The sequence below is a fragment of the Eretmochelys imbricata genome, chromosome 11 (assembly GCF_965152235.1).
Source record: "Eretmochelys imbricata isolate rEreImb1 chromosome 11, rEreImb1.hap1, whole genome shotgun sequence".
In the NCBI taxonomy this organism is placed as follows: Eukaryota; Metazoa; Chordata; order Testudines; family Cheloniidae; genus Eretmochelys; species Eretmochelys imbricata.
Window position 1 is genome coordinate 65,201,720 of NC_135582.1, and position 21,224 is coordinate 65,222,943.

Below are 21,224 nucleotides of genomic sequence, written 5' to 3' on the forward strand. Positions count from 1 at the left end.
CCCCTAATCACACACCCCCACTCCCTGTCCCTGACTGTCCCGCCCCCTATCCACACCCCTGCTCCTTGACAGGCTCCCCAGAACTCCCACGCCTATCCAACCCCGCCCCCTGACCGCCCCACCTCCAACCCATCCAACTGCCCCCTGCTCCCTATCCCCTGACTGCCCCCTGGGATCCCCTGCCTCTTATCCAACCCGCCCTTCCCCCCGCTCCCCGCCCCCTTGCCTATGCCAAGTCTCACAGGGTAAGAACATGCTTACATTTGAAACCCTGTACATCTCTGGGGAACTGTCCCAAACTGGGCACTTGGGGTTAAACATTATTTTCCCTTTCGTTTTTTGTGTTTCTCTTCCATAGGCTGCCTTGCAAAGTTCTATTTTATTGTTTTCTATGTCCCGCTCCTTTTTTTAATTCAAAATAATGTCTTTTATAGTCTAGAAGCAATACCTGCTGGTATTTGCTCACCCTTTCCCAATTCTTTTATCGTTTTCTCCCTTCCCCATTTTCAGTTAATTTAGTGCTTGATTAACAGCTCTGAAGACTGAAACCCTTCATTTATACACAGCACATGTACAACATACGAATTGTAAGCTCGCCCACACTTACGAGTGTGCCTCTGTGCCCTGAGAAAAAGACCATCTCTAGGTCCAAGGTAGTAATTTAGGTGCCATACTCATTGAATCCATTCCTTGCTGACAGGGTTTCTAATTGTGCAGTGGGTTCTTTCTGAGAGGTGAATATTTGCCCACTAGGAAATGAACTGAAACTATCAATTCATTTCACACAAACCACTGAACATCCATCTGATGGCTGTAGCTTTTAATCACTTCTAACTTCAGCTTCATTTGAACTGGTGACTGAACTCAACAATGAAAGGCTCTTGATCCCCAAGCCATCCAGTTCCCCTTTCCCTACCCTCCCAGTGGGTTGGGGACTGAGCTGTGCTCCTGAGCATACTATAGCCTGGGCAGCAGCATAGGGAAATGGATAAGAATCCTTGATGATTTCACTCCATGAAGCACTAAACACAGCATCACAACCACAGCTCTCCCCAGAAAGTAATTTTAAAATTTAGTATCCAGGAAGATGTAAGACTCTAAGTATGGCTTTTTAAATGTTGCAGGGCTGTGGGAGATAGTTACTACCAGTACATTAACAACAGGGGCCCTACAAACCTGCATAGGGGTTGCTAGATATGCCGATACGATAATGGAACTCAGTGTACTTTAGAGTTGCTATTTACTCAAAGGATGGAACAATCATTTCAAAATGTGAACAGGCTCATGCACAATAATAAAGAGAAAAAAGTTACCTTAGAGCAGCATTAACAGGATAAATTATTATTAAAGGGACAACAACTTGAAATCAGGTCAGTTTAAAAAAAACTGAGTTAGAAGTAATTTCTGACAATTCATCTGCCCTAAAGTCCTGCCATTTTTGAGGGTTTTGCTATGAGACTTTAAATTACTCTCTCCACCTTTTGGTGTGAGGAAGACACAAACAAGAGGAAAAGCTACCTAACTAACTGACTGTACAGGGGAAATAGTAAAACCAACTACACAAAGGCATTTCCTTTACATGTATTGGTAAACTGCTTTGTATTAGTAGTGATTAGTTTCTCCCAGTTTACAAATACATATGAAGAAAATGCCTCATTTTACAATGCTGTTAATCTTTCATAATTCAGCACTGAAATGTTACACCCACCTTGCAACTGGATACTCCCACATGTACCCCCATCCTCCATGAAGTTGTACACACTGAGTAGCCACGCTGTTTTGGAGATCAGAAGCCCTAAAACAGCAAGAACAGAAGTTTGGTTTTGAAGCATTATGCTACTAAATCTATAAAAAAGTAAAACAACATTTAACTATCAAATTTTCTTACATATAATAGCCATATCCAGAATGTTAGGAATTACCGTGATGAAGTTTGGTCTTTTAAAAAGAGGACCAGAAAGAAGAATAACTGGCAAATGTTTTAACTTTAACATTCAAGAATTTGGCCTTTCTTATAGAACTTTCACAAAGGAGGGCTTTCAAATACAGACAAGTTTGTTTACCTTTAGCTTATTCATGTTATATATGCCAATCTTCGAACAGATTTATTTTTTAAAACCAATGGGGGTTCTTCCTCTGTCAGATCCTTCCTAATGTTTCTTGTTCACAACCTTTTTCTTTTGGCAACATACTAGGATACTCTCTGTACACCAATAATATCTGGTGATGCCTTTTTTTTAAAATGCTAAGAATCACTATATTGCACTTTTTAATATAAATGCTGTCTAATAAATGCGCCAAGTATTTTCCCCCCTTCCCTACGTTTAGCTGTCTCTATAATGTTAATTTTTGTGGACTTTCCAACCAGAATTTGATACACATTTTTATCCTAGACAGCATGGGCTTTATAACTTGTTTCCTGCATTTTCTTTTTTGAAAGACTGCATGCTTGCAGAATGCAAAAAAGTAACTTCAACAATAGCAAAAAGAAATGAAAAATGATTAGTCAAGTCAATTTCCTTTTCATAGGAAAGAGTACATAAAATTCTCTCTTCTCAAGCATGCTCCACTGCAAAATTTTCTCGTGAATTATATTACACCACATTTAACCATAAAATGTCTTGATGAAACTATCCATCCTAAATAGATTTTCAGATTAATTTAAATACTGTAATGGTTAACACCACAATAAAACCTATAGATCTTTCAACAGAAATCAGCAGTAAAGATGTATAATGCTTTCCAAAAATCTATCTTATTTAACTAAGCACCTACCTCCAACCAAAATAGTCAATTTTGGTTAAATCTTAAGAAAGAAAGAATATCGACTACTGTATAGTCAAATGAAGTGCAGTATACTGGTGCCAGAGAAAGAAGCAGTTTCTCTGTTCAAGCAATTTTTAAACCTATTCAAGTTCTGTGGAAAAGTTACAGAAATTCCATTACCTATATGGACAAGGCCACCAAATATTGTGGGTGTAGGAATTTTGGTGATTTTGCAAGTTTCTTGCTTTGGAAAATCCATTGATGAAAGAATTTAGGCTGGCATTAGTTATATCCTCCTCCACAAAGCTAAATGCCTCTGCTTCTGTACCAGGTATTTTGGTATAATCCGTGCCAAGAAACACTCAGTCAAAATCGTTCCTTTTAATGTAAATGTTCTATCTGGATTCCTGTGGCATTTTTTGCATACTTTTTTTAAAAGGATTAAAACTTATACATTTTCTGCAAATGTTCTGCCACTTTCTAGTCTTCATTTTCCCCCCCACTTTTGCAGCTAATAATCTGGCACTGGGACAAACGTATTACCTTAGATGTTTCTACTTGTCTAACTTTGTCTGGTTAAACACAAGTTAATAAATAACTGCAAAAAAAGTTCCTGGGGCTTTTTCTGTCCAGTTAAAAAATGGATCTATGAAAAGGAAGAATAGCTAAATCTCAGCAACAGCAATAAAGAGGTAGCTAATTATTTCTTCCTGAAATCAGATAGTTCTCAGAAAATGGCTAGGTCAAGTACCTAACTCTTATGTCAGGATTTATCAAACATATCCAAAACTTTTATTTCATATTTTATAAATATTATGCAAGGGAATCCCAGTAAGATCCACCTTTGGTTTTTAAAGTATTTCAGCTGTATAATTAAATGGTTTTTAAAAACTCAAACTAATTCTCAGGTGAAAAACTATTTAAGTTGAATTTGGATCACATTGCTCAAGAGACCTCTCTCCTAAAAGCCAACACTAAGTAACTAATTTTGAAATTATTTGATTAACCAATACCAATATTCAGTGTATGTATCTCTCTGTATACCACATGCATCACTGTAGTTTGGGCTAATAAATTCTGATGTTAGATGCAGACAATGATTTAATCACATACAATGTTACCTTTAGGGCTAAAAATTTGGGTTGGTTACTCCAATGTTCTAACGTTAGAAACCAGAAAAGTTCATATAAGTAACATTTTCAAACTGTTTTAACATGCATACCAGTATTTTGCCATGGAAGCTGTGGAGGAGTCCAGACGTTTCTCCTCATGCAGCTGGAGACAGCTGTCCACGAACGCCCGGCCCACGCAAATCTGAGTTTTCAGTTCTGCTAACTTGTGCTGCACTGTCTGATTTTTGTTGGGAGGGGAAAATGTTTTGTATTAAAAAAAAAAAAAAAATCAGGAAATATTTTAAAACAAACCAGTGAAAGCAAAAGATGCCCATAAGGTCATTGCAAGGAAATGCCTTTAAAAAAAAAAAATGCAATGTTCTGCATGAAGGAAACACCACCACAGGAAAGATGGCATACCAATACAGCAGCTAGAGTTCTGTTAAACTAAAAGCAGCTTCATTTCCATTTCTTTTAACAAACTCATTTCTGCCAATCTAATCAAATAGGATTTGCTCAGAGTCAAGGAACCTGTGAATCAAAGAAAAGCTATAAAATCTGGTCTCTCACTCAAAGTCATGCGTTTTTCTTATTTAAAAATAAATAGATAACAGAAGTTTGAGTCCATAAATTCCTAGATCGTAAAACCCAGTGCCCTTTACCGAATGTTTCAGCAACTTGAGCTCCCCCTTCTGGTAAAAATGTGTTTCTATTCTTAACAGCTGGTAATTTCCCTAGAGAGACAAGATGGCTGAGGTAATATCTTTTATTGGACCAACTTCCTCACCCACCTTGTCTCTCTAATATCCTGGGATTGACACAAGTACAACCATACCGCATACAGGAATTTCCCTAGTTTATTAGCAGTTCCATAAAGTACTATTTTCTTCAATGCAAAATTTATTTTAAAGGTATAATATCACAATCCAAAAAACTTTTTATTTATCAAATATCTTTTATTAAAGAATAATTAAAATTCAAGTCCACAGAGGGAAACGAGAGGTTCAAAGAGATACAAATAGGAATAAATGGATACAACTGAACAAAAGAAAGTTTAGACTGGCTGTCAGGGAAAGTTTCCTAACGTTGAGATCTGCTATACTGTGGAAAAAGAAGAAGTCCACTTGTAACATTACATAAAGCTAGGCTGGGCAAAAACTCAACTATGTGGTAGTAGTCCTTACACTAGCCAGGGGAATGAAAAAGACAAGTCAACAAGTCTTTTCTCAAGTTCTTAAACTCCTATATCAGTGGGCTTCATCATTTCCTTTATCCAAGCTACAGAAACAAATAGACTGATTTCAAACCCTGTAATAAATGAATTAGGCAAGACAGCAGACTAATTAGAAAGCAGTCAGCTTTTGATTACAGACACATTTTAGCAATCAGCAATGAAAGGAAAGGAAACACAGAAAAGCACAGACTGCATGACGTTTTGATAAAAATACTTTATTTTAAAAAGTTTATTGGAGAGTGGTTGTCTTGCTTTAAAGCTAACTCTCCGCACTAAAACTAGTTTTTAAAAGAGGTATTTCCATAGTGCTAAGTATAGACATTGGAAATGCTAAATCACACCTGGAAATTATGAATTGATACTTAAGATGTCTTACTTCTAAGGGCCCAATTCTGCTCTTGCTGAAATCAATGACAGATCTGCCTTTGACATAACAGGAAAAGGATCAGGACTCAAAACTGGGAATTCTTGACGTTTTTAGTTAGATCTCTAGGGCACATTTCAATTAACAAGGCGGCTACCGTTCTCCAACCTGTATAATTCAGTTTCTATGCATCACAAACACTGGAACTTGGCCAACGTTCTCATTAAAATGTTTAACGTTTTTAAAATGTTTAACATTGTTTTCAGAATAACCCCCCTACCTAGGGTTTTACTCTGAAACTCTTAAGATCACTCCTGTATTAAGAAAAAAAAATAAGCAGTACCTTCTGAAAATTGCTACATTCGCAGGTAGAATCCCTGAGTCTGTATTTACTAGACTATGGTTAACAAAAGTTACTCTGATTAGAAAAAAAGATACTGTGAGAAGCGGAGCCTGTTTTCATGATTCTGAACAAGAAGTAGAGCCATAGTCTCAAAACTCACACCTGACTCTCATTAATGGCTGCAAGAATAATATGCACTGTGGACAATATATAACTTCTTATGTGGAGTCACTTGTGCATTTAGTTGCCTCGCAGCTGAGGAATCATTTACACTAGCCATAAAACTGAAGACTTTATAAAATAATTATTTGCTTAACACTTCACAGGCATTAAAAACAACAAGTTCCCTTCTGTGAAAAACTTGCCTAGTATCAATCTCAGGTAGGCCCCGATCCTGCAATGCACTGTGCACAGGTGGACCCCCATGCCCGGAAGTCCACCGAAGTCAATAGGATTCAGCTCATATGCAGAGGTCAGAGCCTTAGACAGTAAAATGCCATTTTATAAACAAAACTATTTTCACTATATATTCATAAACCAGGTCAGCAATGCAACATCTACTTCCAATCTGAGAGCAGCAGCAATGTTATCTCAAGAGCACTTAGTCATGTTCAATTTAAAACCGAACATGAGAGAGAAAGCAGAGTCATTCCAGGTACACCTCTACCCCGATAGAACGCGGTCCTCGGGAGCCAAAAAAAAGTCTTACTGTGTTATAGGTGAAACCGTGTTATATCGAACTTGCTGATGATCCGCCGGAGTGCGCAGCCCCACCCCCCAGACCAGCCCTCTTTACCACATTATATCCGAATTCATGTTAGATTGGGTCGCGTTATATCGGGTTAGAGGTGTACTTGCTTCTAATCCAACTTTAGAACCTTTGAAAACAGGCAAGCAAAACCACTGGACTAACACCTCTATTGAAATGAAAATTACATATATCTATACTGATAAAGAAACAGACAAAAAGAAGGATTTCTGTCTCTTTTTCTTGTTTTAAGCTCACCTGTAAATGTGCAATTGTTTTCCCAAAAGCTTTTCTTTGTTTAACATAGTTCCTTGTTTCTTCGAACATGAATTCACAGCTGGCAAGTGCCATATCAGCAATCAACAGTCTTTCCTTGGAGACAGAAGTGATAAAGAATCTGAGAGTTCTTATCCAATGCAACTAATCTCAAAATTTCTCTACACAAACAGATACACACATAGGTTGGAAAACAAAAGTTTAGTTATGACTGTTAGTGTTAGTTTTGTTCTGTGCCATTAAGTTTTAACTAGACATATTGCATAACTGAAAATATTGTCACTCTAATAGACACAATTGTCTTGGTGGGACCCAAATTTTAAAAGTTCTTAGTGACATTCCAAAGTTTCATAAACAGGACTACAGGAAAAAAAGAAATCTAAAAGTGATATGTAATACTCCCATTGACTTAATGGAAACAATTTGGCTCAGATCTTTCAATAATTTGGTTTTCATCTTTCAGTTCAAGTAAAACAGTAATGTAAATAAGTTTTAGAAGGACACTGTCTAAATCAGAGGTTCGCATACTGTGGTCCATGAGCTCTATTCAGGTGGTCCAAGGATAGTTCCCTCCAAGGTGCATGCCTGGGCGGCCGCACAGAAGAGAATGAAGAACCACCCACCTAATTAGTGGAGCCGTGCAGGCGTGGCTCCACTAATTAGGTGCCTGGACCCTGAAGAAGATGCACATGTAAGTTGAGGTGACGACCTTTGGGGGAATACGGGGTAAGTGGGCGGGAGCAGTGGGGTGAGAAAAGGGGGTGGAGGAATTTGGGATGTGCAGGGCTGCGGCAGCCAGAGAAAGAGGTGATTTTCCCCAGTTCCAGGGCTGCGGCTGCCAGGGAGAGATGGCCCTCCTTCCCCCAGCCTCAGCTCTGTGGCGGAGGAGACCCCCTCCTTCCCAGCCCCACCTCAGGGGCTGCTGTGGCAGGGGAGAGAGAGGGCACATCCATCACATTTGAAAGGTAAGACTACTGATATTAAAATATGAGGTGTGCGCTTTTATTTGTAGAACAAAAAAAGGTAAATTATGAAGGGATTTTTCATATAGCACTTTTATCCGAAGCTCTTTACAATAGTTAGCTAATGGTACAAACAACAGATCAAAAGATCAATTAAGTGGTCCACTGAGACCCTCAGCAATTTTCAAGTGGTCTGCGGAAAAAAGTTTGAGAACCACTGGTCTAAATACCTTTAAAAGTTTGTAATTTTCTCCCCATTCTCATAAATGCTGAGAAGATTTAAACTAAGATCCATTTCCTGCAGAATTGTTTTTAGCTTAACCATGTAAATAATCTGGTTCACTATTGTAGGGGTGCTCATGAGCACTGCTGCTGTGTTTTTTTTTCAAACCACTGAAATATTTTCTTTGAAAGAACTAAATAATGTATGGAATTTGCACAGTGAAACAGTAGGTCTCATATTTAACATATAGGGTAAAATTAAGTAAACATGATTTTTATTAGATGATGTAATTACAAAGTCATAGTTTATGCTTTATGACAAAAGCAGAGTCATGGTTTTGGCATCTGAGTTTCCTCTCTGCTCTTCCAAACCTGCATTAACTGATCAACTGTGTTCAGTTCTACTAATAAGACAAGCCACTTTGAGCGCTACAAAATGTTTCCACTTTTCAGTTTTTTATTAAATAAATTGAGAAAGTAGTTTATCTAGCATATATTCCCACTGGTAAGAGAGTTGCAGGTGTGCATTTTGCATTCGCCTTTAACACAAAGAAAAGTCAACTCTGCACTAAGAGGCTTATAGAGGGCAAAAAGAGCCTATTTAAAACTATTGAGCTGAGTGCACAAGTGTTAAGATGATAGCACAGTTGTTCGTAGCATTCAATTTTTAAAGTCTGTTCTAATCTTGTGTTCTTCATACCCATGCTATTGACAGAGATCTGGTCTTGAAATCAGGTATGAGAACTTGATACGGTAACTCCTCACTTAACGTTGCAGTTCTGTTCCTGAAAAATGTGACTTTAAGCGAAATGATGTTCAGCGAATCCGATTTCCCCATAAGAATTAAATGTAAATGGGGGGGGGGGGGGCGCGGGTCAGGTTCCAGGGAAATTTTTTTTTCCAGACAAAAGATGTATATACACACACACACACACACACACACACACACAGTATAAGCTTTAAACAAACAATTTAATACTGGTACACAGCGATGATGATTGTGAAGCTTGGTCGAGGTGGTGAAGTCAGAGGGTGGGAAATTTCCCAGGGAATGCCTTACTGCTAAATGATGAACTAGCAATTGGCTGAGCCCTCAAGGGTTAACTCGTTGTTGTTAATGTAGCCTCACACTCTACAAGGTAAAAAGAACGAGGAGTACTTGTGGCACCTTAGAGACTAACAAATTTATTTGAGCATAAGCTTTCATGGGCTAAAACCCACTGCCTATTGTATTTTCCACTGCATGCATCCGATGAAGATATATATACATCCACACAGAGAACATGAAAAAATGCGTGTTGCCATACACACTATAACAAGAGTGATCAATTAAGATGAGCTATTATTGGGGGGGGGGGGGAGGGAATACCTTTTGTAGTGATAATCAGGATGGCCCATTTCCAACAGTTGACAAGAAGGTGTGAGTAACCGTAAGGGGGAAAAAAATAAGCATGAGGAAATAGTTTCACTTCGTGTAATGACCCATCCACTCCCAGTCTTTATTCAAGCCTAATTTAATGGTGACAGAGACAGAGACACACAGTGTGTGTGTGGGGGGGGGGGGTGCATTTCCCCTTTAAGTACGCTGACACCACTCTTAAGTGCACTACCTTGTTAAGTTAATCAGCAAGCTGAGACCACAGCAGCTGCTACCAGGAAGCTCCCTCCATTCCTAGTCCCGTCGTGTGTCCCCCCTGCTCTATGGAGATGGAGTAAGTGGGGTGCAGGATCAGGGGGAGGCTAATGTCCGGGTGTCCTTCCCCCACCCCCACAGCAAGCAGGAGGCTTGGAGAGCAGCTCCAAGGCAGAGGGCAGGAGCAGCACATGGCCGTGGGGGGAGGGACAGCTGAAATGCCCATTAATTGATAGCCTGCTGGGTGGCTGACGCACAGGGAACTTAGGGGAGTGAGGAGCTGATAGGGGGGCTGCTGGTCTGCCCTGGTTCCAAGCCCCCACCAGCTAGCTGCAACAGGCTGCTCTTCCTGCAAGCAGTGGACAAAGCAGGCGGCTACCAAACGAGTGATAAGGGAGCACTGTACAACTTTAAACGAGCACATTCCCTAATTGATCAGCAACGTAACAACGAAACAATGTTAACCAGGACGACTTTAAGTGAGGAGTTACTGTACATGTAATAATTCTTTCTGTAGCAATTATTATACCTTCCCTGACTAAAACAGTACCATAACATGGTATCATAATAAAATTATTTGAATAGAAACTATTAGATTGCAAGCTATTTCACTGATATACCAAGATGCTTCACTTTGATTTGCAGTGCAGAATTCCTACCACTAAAAAATAAAAGCATCAGCAAACTGTGGTTGTAGGCATCCTCTGAAACTGAGCTGTCTAGCCATAATCCATAAACTGCAGGTGGCGGTTCCAAGCAAAGACCAAAATAAAATCTTTGTGCTTTTCCTGAACAGTGTAGGTTTGTGTCCGTCTTACCTGAGGGAGCTCTGCCATCAAATAGTAGAACCCTTTGTTCTCTTGTCCAAGCAAGGCACTGGCTGGCAAACGTACATCTTCAAAAAACAGCTCTGCTGTGTCCTAAAAATTGTTTTAAATAAAATATCTAATATCAAACTCACTCTTCCTCAGATTTTCCTCTTATCCAGTTCCTGACTTCTACAGCCCAAGTTACATATATTCCCTGGAGGCTGTTTGCTTTCAATATAAATTTCATTGAACTGCAACCCACCCTTACAGTCTAATTTAGAATATCCTGCTCTTGCAGTTAAAACTACGAACTGAAGTATTACTACAGCTACATTTGATCTGTACTTAAAGTACCCCAAGGAGTAACAAGTCCTTTTAGATTGCCTCAAAGTCTAGCACACGGTAAGGCTCAGATGACTTACCTGTGCTTTCAGGCCTATTTTTTCCAGCTTGCGTCCTTTGATGAATCCTTTCATTCCATTCTCCACCAGAAAAAGGCTGATCCCATGAGCAGGGGAGCGGGCCTCACGGTTTGTAACAGCAACCACAATCACTAAATCACTCATCCAGCCATTAGTGATGAATACCTGTAAAAAAAACCACACACCCCCAAGATGGAATAATGCTGCATGTTAGCTGGCAGATAGCCAGGAAGAAGATTATAAAGTAGCAGTACACGAACCATCACACACTTCTACAAATGAACAGTATACAAAAAATGAAAGCTGTAAGTAAGTGTCCAAAAGGTTTGTAAAGTCCAGATGCATAAAAAAAACACCAAAGTGCTCCAGAACAGTCTATAAAAGGAGAGATGGGTTCAAGTGGCATAATTCGGATCTGGATTGCAAACAAACACCCCAAAGCTAAAGGGTGCTGGGGTCTGAGGTTCTGGTTGACTCTACCCCATTATAAAGACAGGGGACAGATTAAAAATAAAAGAACCACATTTGTATTTATTTTTACTATTCCTAAAGTTCAGAGGCATTTAAATTCAGATTTTTAATTCAGTGTTATCTCTATTATAAAGATTCCTTTTATGAACAAGAATGCCAACTAACATGCAGATGACCTCTTCCAAAAGTTGAAATGTTAAGGTATGAAGTGGAAAATCACTGGGAGGTTCTCCATTACTATAGCAAATCTCTGTAATTCTGTACAATATGCTGTCTACTCATATTTAATATTGTATGAAACACTGACACATGCTACAGTGGGTGGAAACTTACAGTTGTCTTCGCTGTATTGTATGTTTTAAGTCAAATTCTGATATCACACACACGACAGGCAGAATAGACACAGACATGCCAAGTATAAAAATTAGATTCATATTCGAAACTATGCCAACCAAAAAGTGATTGCACTTCCTTGTCTTGCCTAGGTTCAGGCATGCAACCTATTAAGTTTATCTATTTAAAACAGTATCTTTTACATACTTATGGACAAATACATATAAACACTTATGGTTTTATTATTTTATTACTGCAGTGACCAAAAGCCACAATCTAGACAAGGCCCCACTGTGCTAGGCTCTGCCAACACATAGATTTAGCCCATAAATATGCCTAAAAGTAATAGGCAATTCACAGCAGGAAGAATCTTTGAAATATATTGAAATCAAAATACTATTACTACTTTGTGTTTTCATCCAAAGATTTCAAAGCATTTTTACCCATACAGACAAGAATCACCACCACCACATTACAAATAGGGAAACTGAGTTGGTATAAGTTGGTATAGAAATGTTCTCAAAGCCCTGGTCTACACTAGGAGTTGAGGTTGAATTTAGCAGCGTTAAATTGATTTAACCCTGCACCCGTCCACACGACGAAGCCCTTTTTTTCAACTTAAAGGGCTCTTAAAATCTATTTCCTTACTCCACCCCCGACAAGGGGATTAGCGCTGAAATCAGCCTTGCTGGGTCGAGTTTGAGATATTGTGGATGCAATTAGACGGTACTGGCCTCCGGGAGCTATCCCAGAGTGCTCCATTGTGACCGCTCTGGACAGCACTCTCAACTCAGATGCACTGGCCAGGCAGACAGGAGAAGGCCCGCGAACTTTTGAATTTCAATTTCCTGTTTGGCCAGTGTGGCAAGCTGCACGTGAGTGCAGAGCTCATCAGCAGAGATGACTATGATGGAGTTCCAGAATCACAAAAGAGCTCCAGCATGGACTGAACAGGAGGTTCAGGATCTGATCGCTGTATGGGGGGAAGAATCTGTGCTATCAGAACTACGTTCCAGTTTTTGAAATGCCAAAACATTCGTCAAAATCTCGCAGGGCATGAAGGACCGAGGCCATAACAGGGACCCGAAGCAGTACCGTGTGAAACTTAAGGAGCTGAGGCAAAGCTACTGGAAAACCAGAGAGGCAAACGGCCACTCTGGGTCAGAGCCCCCAAAATGCCGCTTCTATGATGAGCTGCATGCCTTTTTCGGGGGTTCAGCCACCATTACCCCAGCCGTGTTGTTTGACTCCTTCAATGGAGATGGAGGCAATACTGAAGCAGGTTTTGGGGACGAGGATGATGATGATGAAGTTGTAGATAGCTCACAGCAAGCAAGTGGAGAAACTGGTTTTCCTGACAGCCAGGAACAGTTTCTCACCCTGGACCTGGAGCCAGTACCCTCTGAACCCACCCAAGGCTGCCTCCCAGACCCGCCAGGCAGAGAAGGGACCTCTGGTGAGTGTACCTTTTAAAATACTATACATGGTTTAAAAGCAAGCATGTTTAATGATTAATTTGCCCTCGCATTTGCGGCTCTCGGGATGTACTTCCAAAGTCTTTGCAAAAGGTTTCTGGGGACGGCAGCCTTATTCCATCCACCGTGGTAGGACACTTTACCACACCAGGCCAGTAGCACTTACTCGGGAATCATTGTAGAACAAAGTATTGCAGTGTATGTTCGCTGGCATTCAAACAACATCCATTCTTTATCTCTGTGTTATCCTCAGGAGAGTGATATCATTCATGGTCACCTGGTTGAAATAGGGTGCTTTTCTTAAGGGGACATTCAGAGGTGCCCGTTCCTGCTGGGCTGTTTGCCTGTGGCTGAACAGAAATGTTCCCCGCTGTTAGCCATGGGGAGGGGTGAGGGGGTAGCCATGTGCTGGGGGGAGGCAAAATGAGACCTTGGAACGAAAGCACATGTGCTATGTATGTCATGTTAACAGCAAGGTTTACTGTGAAAGAGTGTACCCATTGTTCTATAAAATGTCTTTTTAAATACCACTGTCCCTTTTTTTCCCCTCCACCAGCTAGCTGTATGTGTTTCAAGGATCACAGGATCTTCTCCTTCCCAGAGGCTAGTGAAGATTAGAAGGCAAAAAAAACGCACTCGTGATGAAATGTTCTCTGAGCTCATGATGTCCTCCCACACTGACAGAGCACAGACGAATGTGTGGAGGCAGACAATGTCAGAGTGCAGGAAAGCACAAAATGAACGGGAGGAGAGGTGGCGGGCTAAGGAGAGGGCTGAAGCTGAAAGGTGGCAGCAGCGTGATGAGAGGAGGCAGGATTCAATGCTGAGGCTGCTGGAGGATCAAACTAATATGCTCCAGCGTATGGTTGAGCTGCAGGAAAGGCAGCAGGAGCACAGACCGCTGCTACAGCCCCTGTGTAACCTTCCGCCCTCCTCCCCAAGTTCCATAGCCTCCTCACCCAGACAGTTATCCCCCTATTTGTGTGATGAATTAATAAAGAATGCATGAATGTGAAGCACCAATGACTTTATTGCCTCTGCAAGCGGTGATTGAAGGGAGGAGCGGAGGGTGGTTATCTTACAGGGAAGTAGAGTGAACCAAGGGGTGGGGAGTTTCATCAAGGAGAAACAAACAGAACTTTCACACCGTAGCCTGGCCAGTCACGAAACTGGTTTTCAAAGCTTCTCTGATGCGCACCACGCCCTCCTGTGCTCTTCTAACTGCCCTGGTGTCTGGCTGCGTGTAACCAGCAGCCAGGCGATTTGCCTCAACCTCCCACCCCGCCATAAACATCTCCCCTTTACTGCTTGCTGTGCGCTCCACAATATCTGTGAGAGTAATAACAGTGGGAATATTGGTTCGCAGAGGTCTAACCGGGTCAGTAAACTGCGCCAGCATGCTTTTAAATGTCCAAATGCACATTCTACCACCATTCTGCACTTGTTCAGCCTGTAGTTGAACAACTCCTGACTACTGTCCAGGCTGCCTGTGTACGGCTTCATGAACCATGGCATTAAGGGGTAGGCTGGGTCCCCAAGGATAACTATAGGCATTTCAACATCCCCAGTGGTTATTTTCTGGTCTGGGAATAAAGTCCCTTCCTGCAGCTTTTGAAACAGACCAGAGTTGCTGAACATGCGAGCGTCATGTACCTTTCCCGGCCATCCCACGCTGATGTTGGTGAAACGTCCCTTGTGATCCACCAGTGCTTGCAGCACTATTGAAAAGTACCCCTTGCGCTTTACTCGCCGGCTTGGTGCTCCGGTGCCAAGATAGGAGGGATATGGGTTCCGTCTATTGCCCCACCACAGTTAGGGAATCCCATTGCAGCAAAGCCATCCACTGTGACCTGCACATTTTCCAGGGTCACTAACCTTAATATCAGCAGATCTTTGATTGCATTGGCTACTTGCATCACAGCAGCCCCCATAGTAGATTTGCCCACTCCAAATTGATTCCCGACTGACTGGTAGCTGTCTGGCATTGCAAGCTTCCACAGGGCTATTGCCACTCAATTCTCAACTGTGAGGGCTGCTCTCACCTTGGTATTCATGCGCTTCAGGGCAGGGGAAAGCAAGTCAAAGTTCCATGAAAGTGCCCTTACGCATGCAAAAGTTTCGCAGACACTGGGAATCGTCCCAGACCCGCAACACTATGCGGTTCCACCTGTCTGTGCTTGTTTCCCAGGCCCAGAATCGGCGTTCCACGGCATGAACCCGCACCATTAGCACCATGATGCCTGCATTGCCAGGGCCCGTGCTTTGAGAGAAGTCTGTGTCCATGTCCTCATCCTTCTCGTCACCGCGCTGACGTCACCTACTCACCTGGTTTTGCTTTGCCAGGTTCTGGTGCTGCATATACACTGCTGGATAATGTGTGGTGTTTAATGCACTCCCTAATTGCCAAAGTGATCTGAGCGGGCTCCATGCTTGCCGTGGTATGGCGTCTGCACAGAAAAAAGGCGCGGAACGATTGTCTGCTGTTGCCCACACGTACCCGGGAGCCCATGACAGACATGGAGAAATTCTCTATTGAGACAATAGCAGCAGAGCAGAGTTGCAGCGGAAGTGGCAGATGACAATGGTTAGCAGTCCTACTGCACCGTCTGCTGAAAGCAGTATGGCATCTGCATGGAAAAAAGGCGCAAAACGATTGTCTGCCATTGCTTTCACGGAGGGAGGGGCGACTGACGACATGTACCCAAAACCACCCGCGACAATGTTTTTGCCTCATCAGGCATTGGGAGCTTAGCCCAGAATTCCAATGGGCAGCAGAGACTGCGGGAACTGTGGGATAGCTACCCACAGTGCACCGCTCCTTAAGTCGATTCTAGCCACGGTAGTGAGGACGCACTCCACCGACTTAATGTGCTTAGTGTGGACATATGCAATCAACTGTATAAAATCGATTTCTAAAAATAGACTTATATAATATCGACCTAATTTCGTAGTGTAGACATACCCTTAGTCTACCTGTTAACCACTACACCGTGGTCACCTATGATTCATCGTTTTTAAAACAAAATTTTACTAAACCAACTATCCCAATACTCAAAAAAAAAAAAAAAAAAAAAAAAAATCAAGTACCAGGACAGATCTATAACACGAAGAGGTTTTTAGTTTTAAAAGTTTTCAACTAACAGCAGTGTCATTTAAAAGTTTTTAGAATGACAATCGCCTACTTCAATCTTCTTAATTCTTTGTATTAGGGATTAAATGAGATGGGTACACGCTGCCAGCCTTATAGCAGCTCAATATGTGGTTGGCATCTAATATGGAATTTATCCCATACACTGAACAATACATTCACTGAATAAAGATTCCATTTTTATGTTGACGCAGTAAAGGAATAAAGGTTTTAGTTTGTTTCCCTCAACTGACGGGGGAACGCATAGCAGGGTGGCTATTCTGCTACCAACTCCACTGAACTGAGAAACAGTCTGGCCCTTGGCTATATTGTGCTGACTGACTATACCAGTCAAGGAAAAGAACAAAAATCTTATGATTGGGCTGCCTTTTTGTTCTCCAATAAAAGCTGCAAAGAAGAGTCTGCTCTGCTGATTGACCCATAAATTGTCAGCATCATAAGCTGGATGGCTGGGTAACACGAATTCTTCTATAAGATGTAACTCATAGAAAAGGAAAAACATAGGGGTAGAAACACTAAATTCTGGGAAAGCAGCTGTAGAATGAAATAAATTCTGTCACTAACTGGATGAATTCAGTACCCAAGCACCATAAGTCAGAGCACATCCATTCACATACCTTACTTCCATTCAGAATCCAATCACTTCCATCCTTTTTTGCATATGTTCGTACACCCTGCAAATCACTAAAATTGATTGGCAAGAAAAGAAAGTTATTTAAGAGAACAATCCAGCAGTGGCATGAAGTTCACATTTAAAAAATAATCCTAGTATAAAATATTGAAGAGCCTAGAACTCCCTGTTGATAGCGCTACGTACAATAGGATTCAGGGATGTATTAAAAAGGGACGAGAGAATATTATAGAAACCACAAGTGTGTTATGTCTATTAATGATGAATCTCTGCATCTTCAGTACAGCACATGGTTCTACTTCACTTTCAAAGTGAGATACCGTCTCACAGCCGAAGTACCATGTGCACAAATAATATCTATTAGCTCTGCAGCATCTTATGTTGACATGGCCCACCAATTTAGGGCTGCCCCAGAAAGCAGATATCAGCCACTCAGCTTGGCACCCTCCACATATAGTTAGAGGTCAGCTTATGGTTCTCATGCAGAGAGACTTTTGCTGTCTAGGACCAGCGGGGACACAGCATAGAAGGCACAGCTCCCCACTGGGTTCCCCTCTGCTTAGCAGATTGAAGAGAATAATCCTGAATCAGTAATCTACCCAATAATCCTACTGTCTGCCCTTATAGGAATGGAGTACAGGAAAGAGAACTCTATCCTATACAGGATTCAGGGACAAGGAAATAGGCCCTCTTGCCAAATTCTGACAGCATTATATGAAATAAGTCAAGCCTCCTTTACTAAGTTATTACATTTCATATTAAAGAATGTCCATGCAACAAGTAGGCTAGTGACTGTTTATGGAGAATCTAAAACAAACACAAAACCCTATTTGTCCTAGGGCTGATGACAAGTTCATGGGTTTGGAACAGGCATCCTGAAATGACAAACCATAAAACAGCAATGCATAATTAAAGGTTATTTTTGTGGTTCTACCTATTCCGGGCTACTGCCTAATCAGTAAGATGGTCATATAACTATGAAACTCAAAGTTTTTACACAGTGAGATTAGGTAAGCAACATGTATGTAAAGCCCACCTGTTATCCTTTCCGCCTTACCTGCCAGCCCCAGGTTCTGTCATGGCTATAGCACCAATACGTTTGCCTGCAGACATTTCAGGGATAAACCGTTCAATCTGTTCTTCTGAGCCATAGTTTGCAATATAGGGCATGACAATATCTGAATGAAGGCTGAATCCTGGGCCAGTACAATTAACATACATCCTTGAAGAGTAAAAGTAAACTTTAGAGAAAATGTGACAGTGATTGATCTGTTGAATTTTACACTGTTAAAACCAGAGAACCAAAACTCAAAGAAATGTACACTAAAAGCCCTCAAAATGACTAACACAATTTTAACTTGGGACATCCATGTTTTTATTTATAGAATGTACTTTCACTGCCAAACCATTGGCTCACCCACCAGTCTAAGGAGAACATTTCCCCTCCTCTCCCAGCAGTCCTAAAAATATACTACTATGATATTTAGTAAAATCATCTGAAATATCTAAAGTAGGGGGTACTTATGCCTGTCTAAATTATCACTTCTGTGAAAGGAAAGGACTATTATGGTCTGTGAACACACTCTCCTTACAATAGGAATCAGGAAATCATATGAACAAATACAATCTTTTAACAATACCAACTGGATTCTTGCTGTAGTGTCTTGTACTTACTGCTCCTCCCAGACCACTGCTGAAGAGAGCAGATCCCCTCCAATGCCACCATGTTTTTCTGATATATTGACACCCAGCAGTCCCTGTTGTCCAGCTTTTTCCCAAAGCTCCCTGCTCACTTGGCCAGCCTTCTCCCATCTGCAAATGATACAGAAATGAGAAGTTAGTGGAATTCCTCTCCTATTTGCCACAGCTGCTGCTTTACACCATAAAATCTGCTACGAAGTTTCAGTGCTTAAGAATAAGACTTTCAGTCTCAGAAACCAATCTACAACACATGAGGTAACATAAAACAGGCGTGTGTATTTTGCCAGCTGGGGAGAGGTAGGCTCCTTGGACTCATGCAATGTACTTAGGATCTGTTGTCTCCCAGTCTATGCATTAATGATTAAGTTGCCACCACAGAATTACATGCAGTATAGTAGGTGGTAAAAAGCTAACTTCTGCTTCCAATTTATAACCTGCAATTTCCTTAACTTTTATACCTGATAAATTTGTGGAACACTACCTCAGATGAGTTGATTTTTGTGGTACTTTGATAAATTGATGTAAAATAGTTTGGTAAATTGACAGCAGAGGAGCTTCTGGTGATAGTCCTTAGATTTTAATTCGGAAGGAGAATTAAAGAGTCATGGCAGAAGTTCCCTATCTGTGAAACTTTCTCCCTCAGGCTGTCTGCGAGAGCCAGAGTTGGATGGACTTCAAGATGCAGTGCAAGGCTCATCTTTTCAGCCACACAGACTAGTTTGGAGGCCTTTTATCAGCTGCAACTGAAATGGATATAAAGTGTAAGCAACAGACATTTCACTGAGCAAGCAATTTGAGAAAGTAGTAGAAGAAATATCAAAGAAACAGCGTTTTGCAAAAGCAAGATACATTACACTATAAAACACTGCATGTGCTAGAAGACTTAATGAGATCCACACCTTCCTACTTCTTTGGATGATACTTTTCCTTGGATTATTAGCTTAAATTTGAAGGATGAACCCATCTTTATGGAGAGCGGAGATCTCCAAACTATGAGGCATGGACAAACGTTTGGGGGAGGGAAGGGGGGTGGCAGGGTGTGGCCAGGCCCCACAGAGGCCAGGCAGGGAGTGCCATCCAGCCCCACTGTGCCCCAGCCCCACTCCTGGCTTTGGCCCCTGCTCAGCCCCCAGCCATAGCTCCCAACCGTGACTCCACTCCAGGCCCCAGCCTCAGCCCCAGCCCTAACTCCACTCCCAGCCCCAGCCCCCGGCCCGCAGCCCAGCTGCAGCCCCACTCCAAGCTGCGGCTCGCAACCACAGCTCCGTGAGGAGAGACAGATCATAGTATAGGTAAGGGGGGGCGGGATGCAAGGTAAAAAGTTTGGGGATCACAGCCTTAGAAAGACATGCACGGGTGGGCTGTCCCACTGTCTCTTTATCCAGGCAGTTCAAACTACTCCTCAATCCCTCCCGCACTTCAGATAGCCCACATAAGTTTCTCTCCCAAACACTCCCTGTGTTTTTCATTCACTTCAAACTCTATTCCTTCCAAGCAACATTTGCTATGAGCTCTCATACCTCCAAATCAAGCCCCCCCCAAACAAAAACAAAACAAAAAAACAAAACAAAACACATTTTCCACAATGCCTGTGTTTGCTAACATACACAGTAGCCCCTCCATGTCTGCCCAGCCACTTACTATGCGTTACCATTAAACCCATTTGTTCCTTTACAGTCGGATTTTTCAAAAGCATCTAAATGCTGCAGGTGCAAAAATCCAATTGGCCTTATCTTCCAGGGGGAAGAAAGGATGTTACTAACTTGAGGTAAAATCCTAGGGAAGACAAGGCAGTAGATCAATTTTACACAAGCTAAAGACTTGTCTTCCCTAGGATTTTACCATGCATTAGCTAGCTTGAGTTAAGAATGCATTTTTTTCCCTAGTGAAGACGCAGCCTTTGAAAATCAATAGTCCTAAGTCACTTAGTGTGTGATTCCATGTTGACAGATGTTTGGCTGCATGTGTGTGTTTTCTTTGTGTGCTGCCCCAGCCCTATGCAGACAGCTGGCACAGCAGACCTCGACCAAACCACCCAATGAGCACAAGATCAGTTAAGGGACAAAGGCACCCAGCCAGGCTTATTGTCAATGAAGCCCGGTACTAGTATCTCGCAGACTCCACCAGACCACTAATACACTTATGCCCGTAACAATGGACCAGCTCAGTGAACGGTGGGACTTTCCATTCCTCCCCAGGTCAGGCAAAGATAGTCACTCTGAGCTACATCTTTATACCCCCAATACAAACAAGTTAGTACTGCTCCTCTGACATAGTTACAGCGCTGTGATGTGGCTAGTTATTACCCATTACCTTGCACATGTTGGTTCTATCAAAACATTTTTATTTCGAACTGTTATCCTGACCTTATTTCTTAGGAGGGGTCAGTGTGTTCCTGTAATCCTTGGGGAATGTTTTTGTACCATACTTGATACTGGGATGTTCTGGTACCACTTGATATCGGGATGCGTTTGCGTGAGTACTTTGACTAGCACTTCTTAGGAATGTGTATTTTTGCAATATTAGCCCTGTTGCCAAATTCTGTAAGCAGGTCCTGCCTCAGACCAGGCCTCT

At 41.7% G+C, this 21,224-nt stretch overlaps 1 protein-coding gene across 1 annotated transcript in view; it reads right to left on the reverse strand.

Annotated features, from left to right (window-relative positions):
* Nucleotides 1–21,224, reverse strand: part of ACADL (acyl-CoA dehydrogenase long chain) — a 32,232-nt gene that overhangs the window by 2,133 nt on the left and 8,875 nt on the right. The window contains exons 3-10 of the mRNA XM_077830271.1: nucleotides 18,624–18,761; nucleotides 18,007–18,171; nucleotides 16,936–17,002; nucleotides 10,892–11,056; nucleotides 10,479–10,580; nucleotides 6,826–6,939; nucleotides 3,989–4,116; nucleotides 1,709–1,795 (exon numbers count right to left, since the gene is read on the reverse strand). Coding sequence (XP_077686397.1) covers nucleotides 1,709–1,795; nucleotides 3,989–4,116; nucleotides 6,826–6,939; nucleotides 10,479–10,580; nucleotides 10,892–11,056; nucleotides 16,936–17,002; nucleotides 18,007–18,171; nucleotides 18,624–18,761 — 966 coding nt within the window. The remainder of the gene's footprint in view (nucleotides 1–1,708; nucleotides 1,796–3,988; nucleotides 4,117–6,825; nucleotides 6,940–10,478; nucleotides 10,581–10,891; nucleotides 11,057–16,935; nucleotides 17,003–18,006; nucleotides 18,172–18,623; nucleotides 18,762–21,224) is intronic.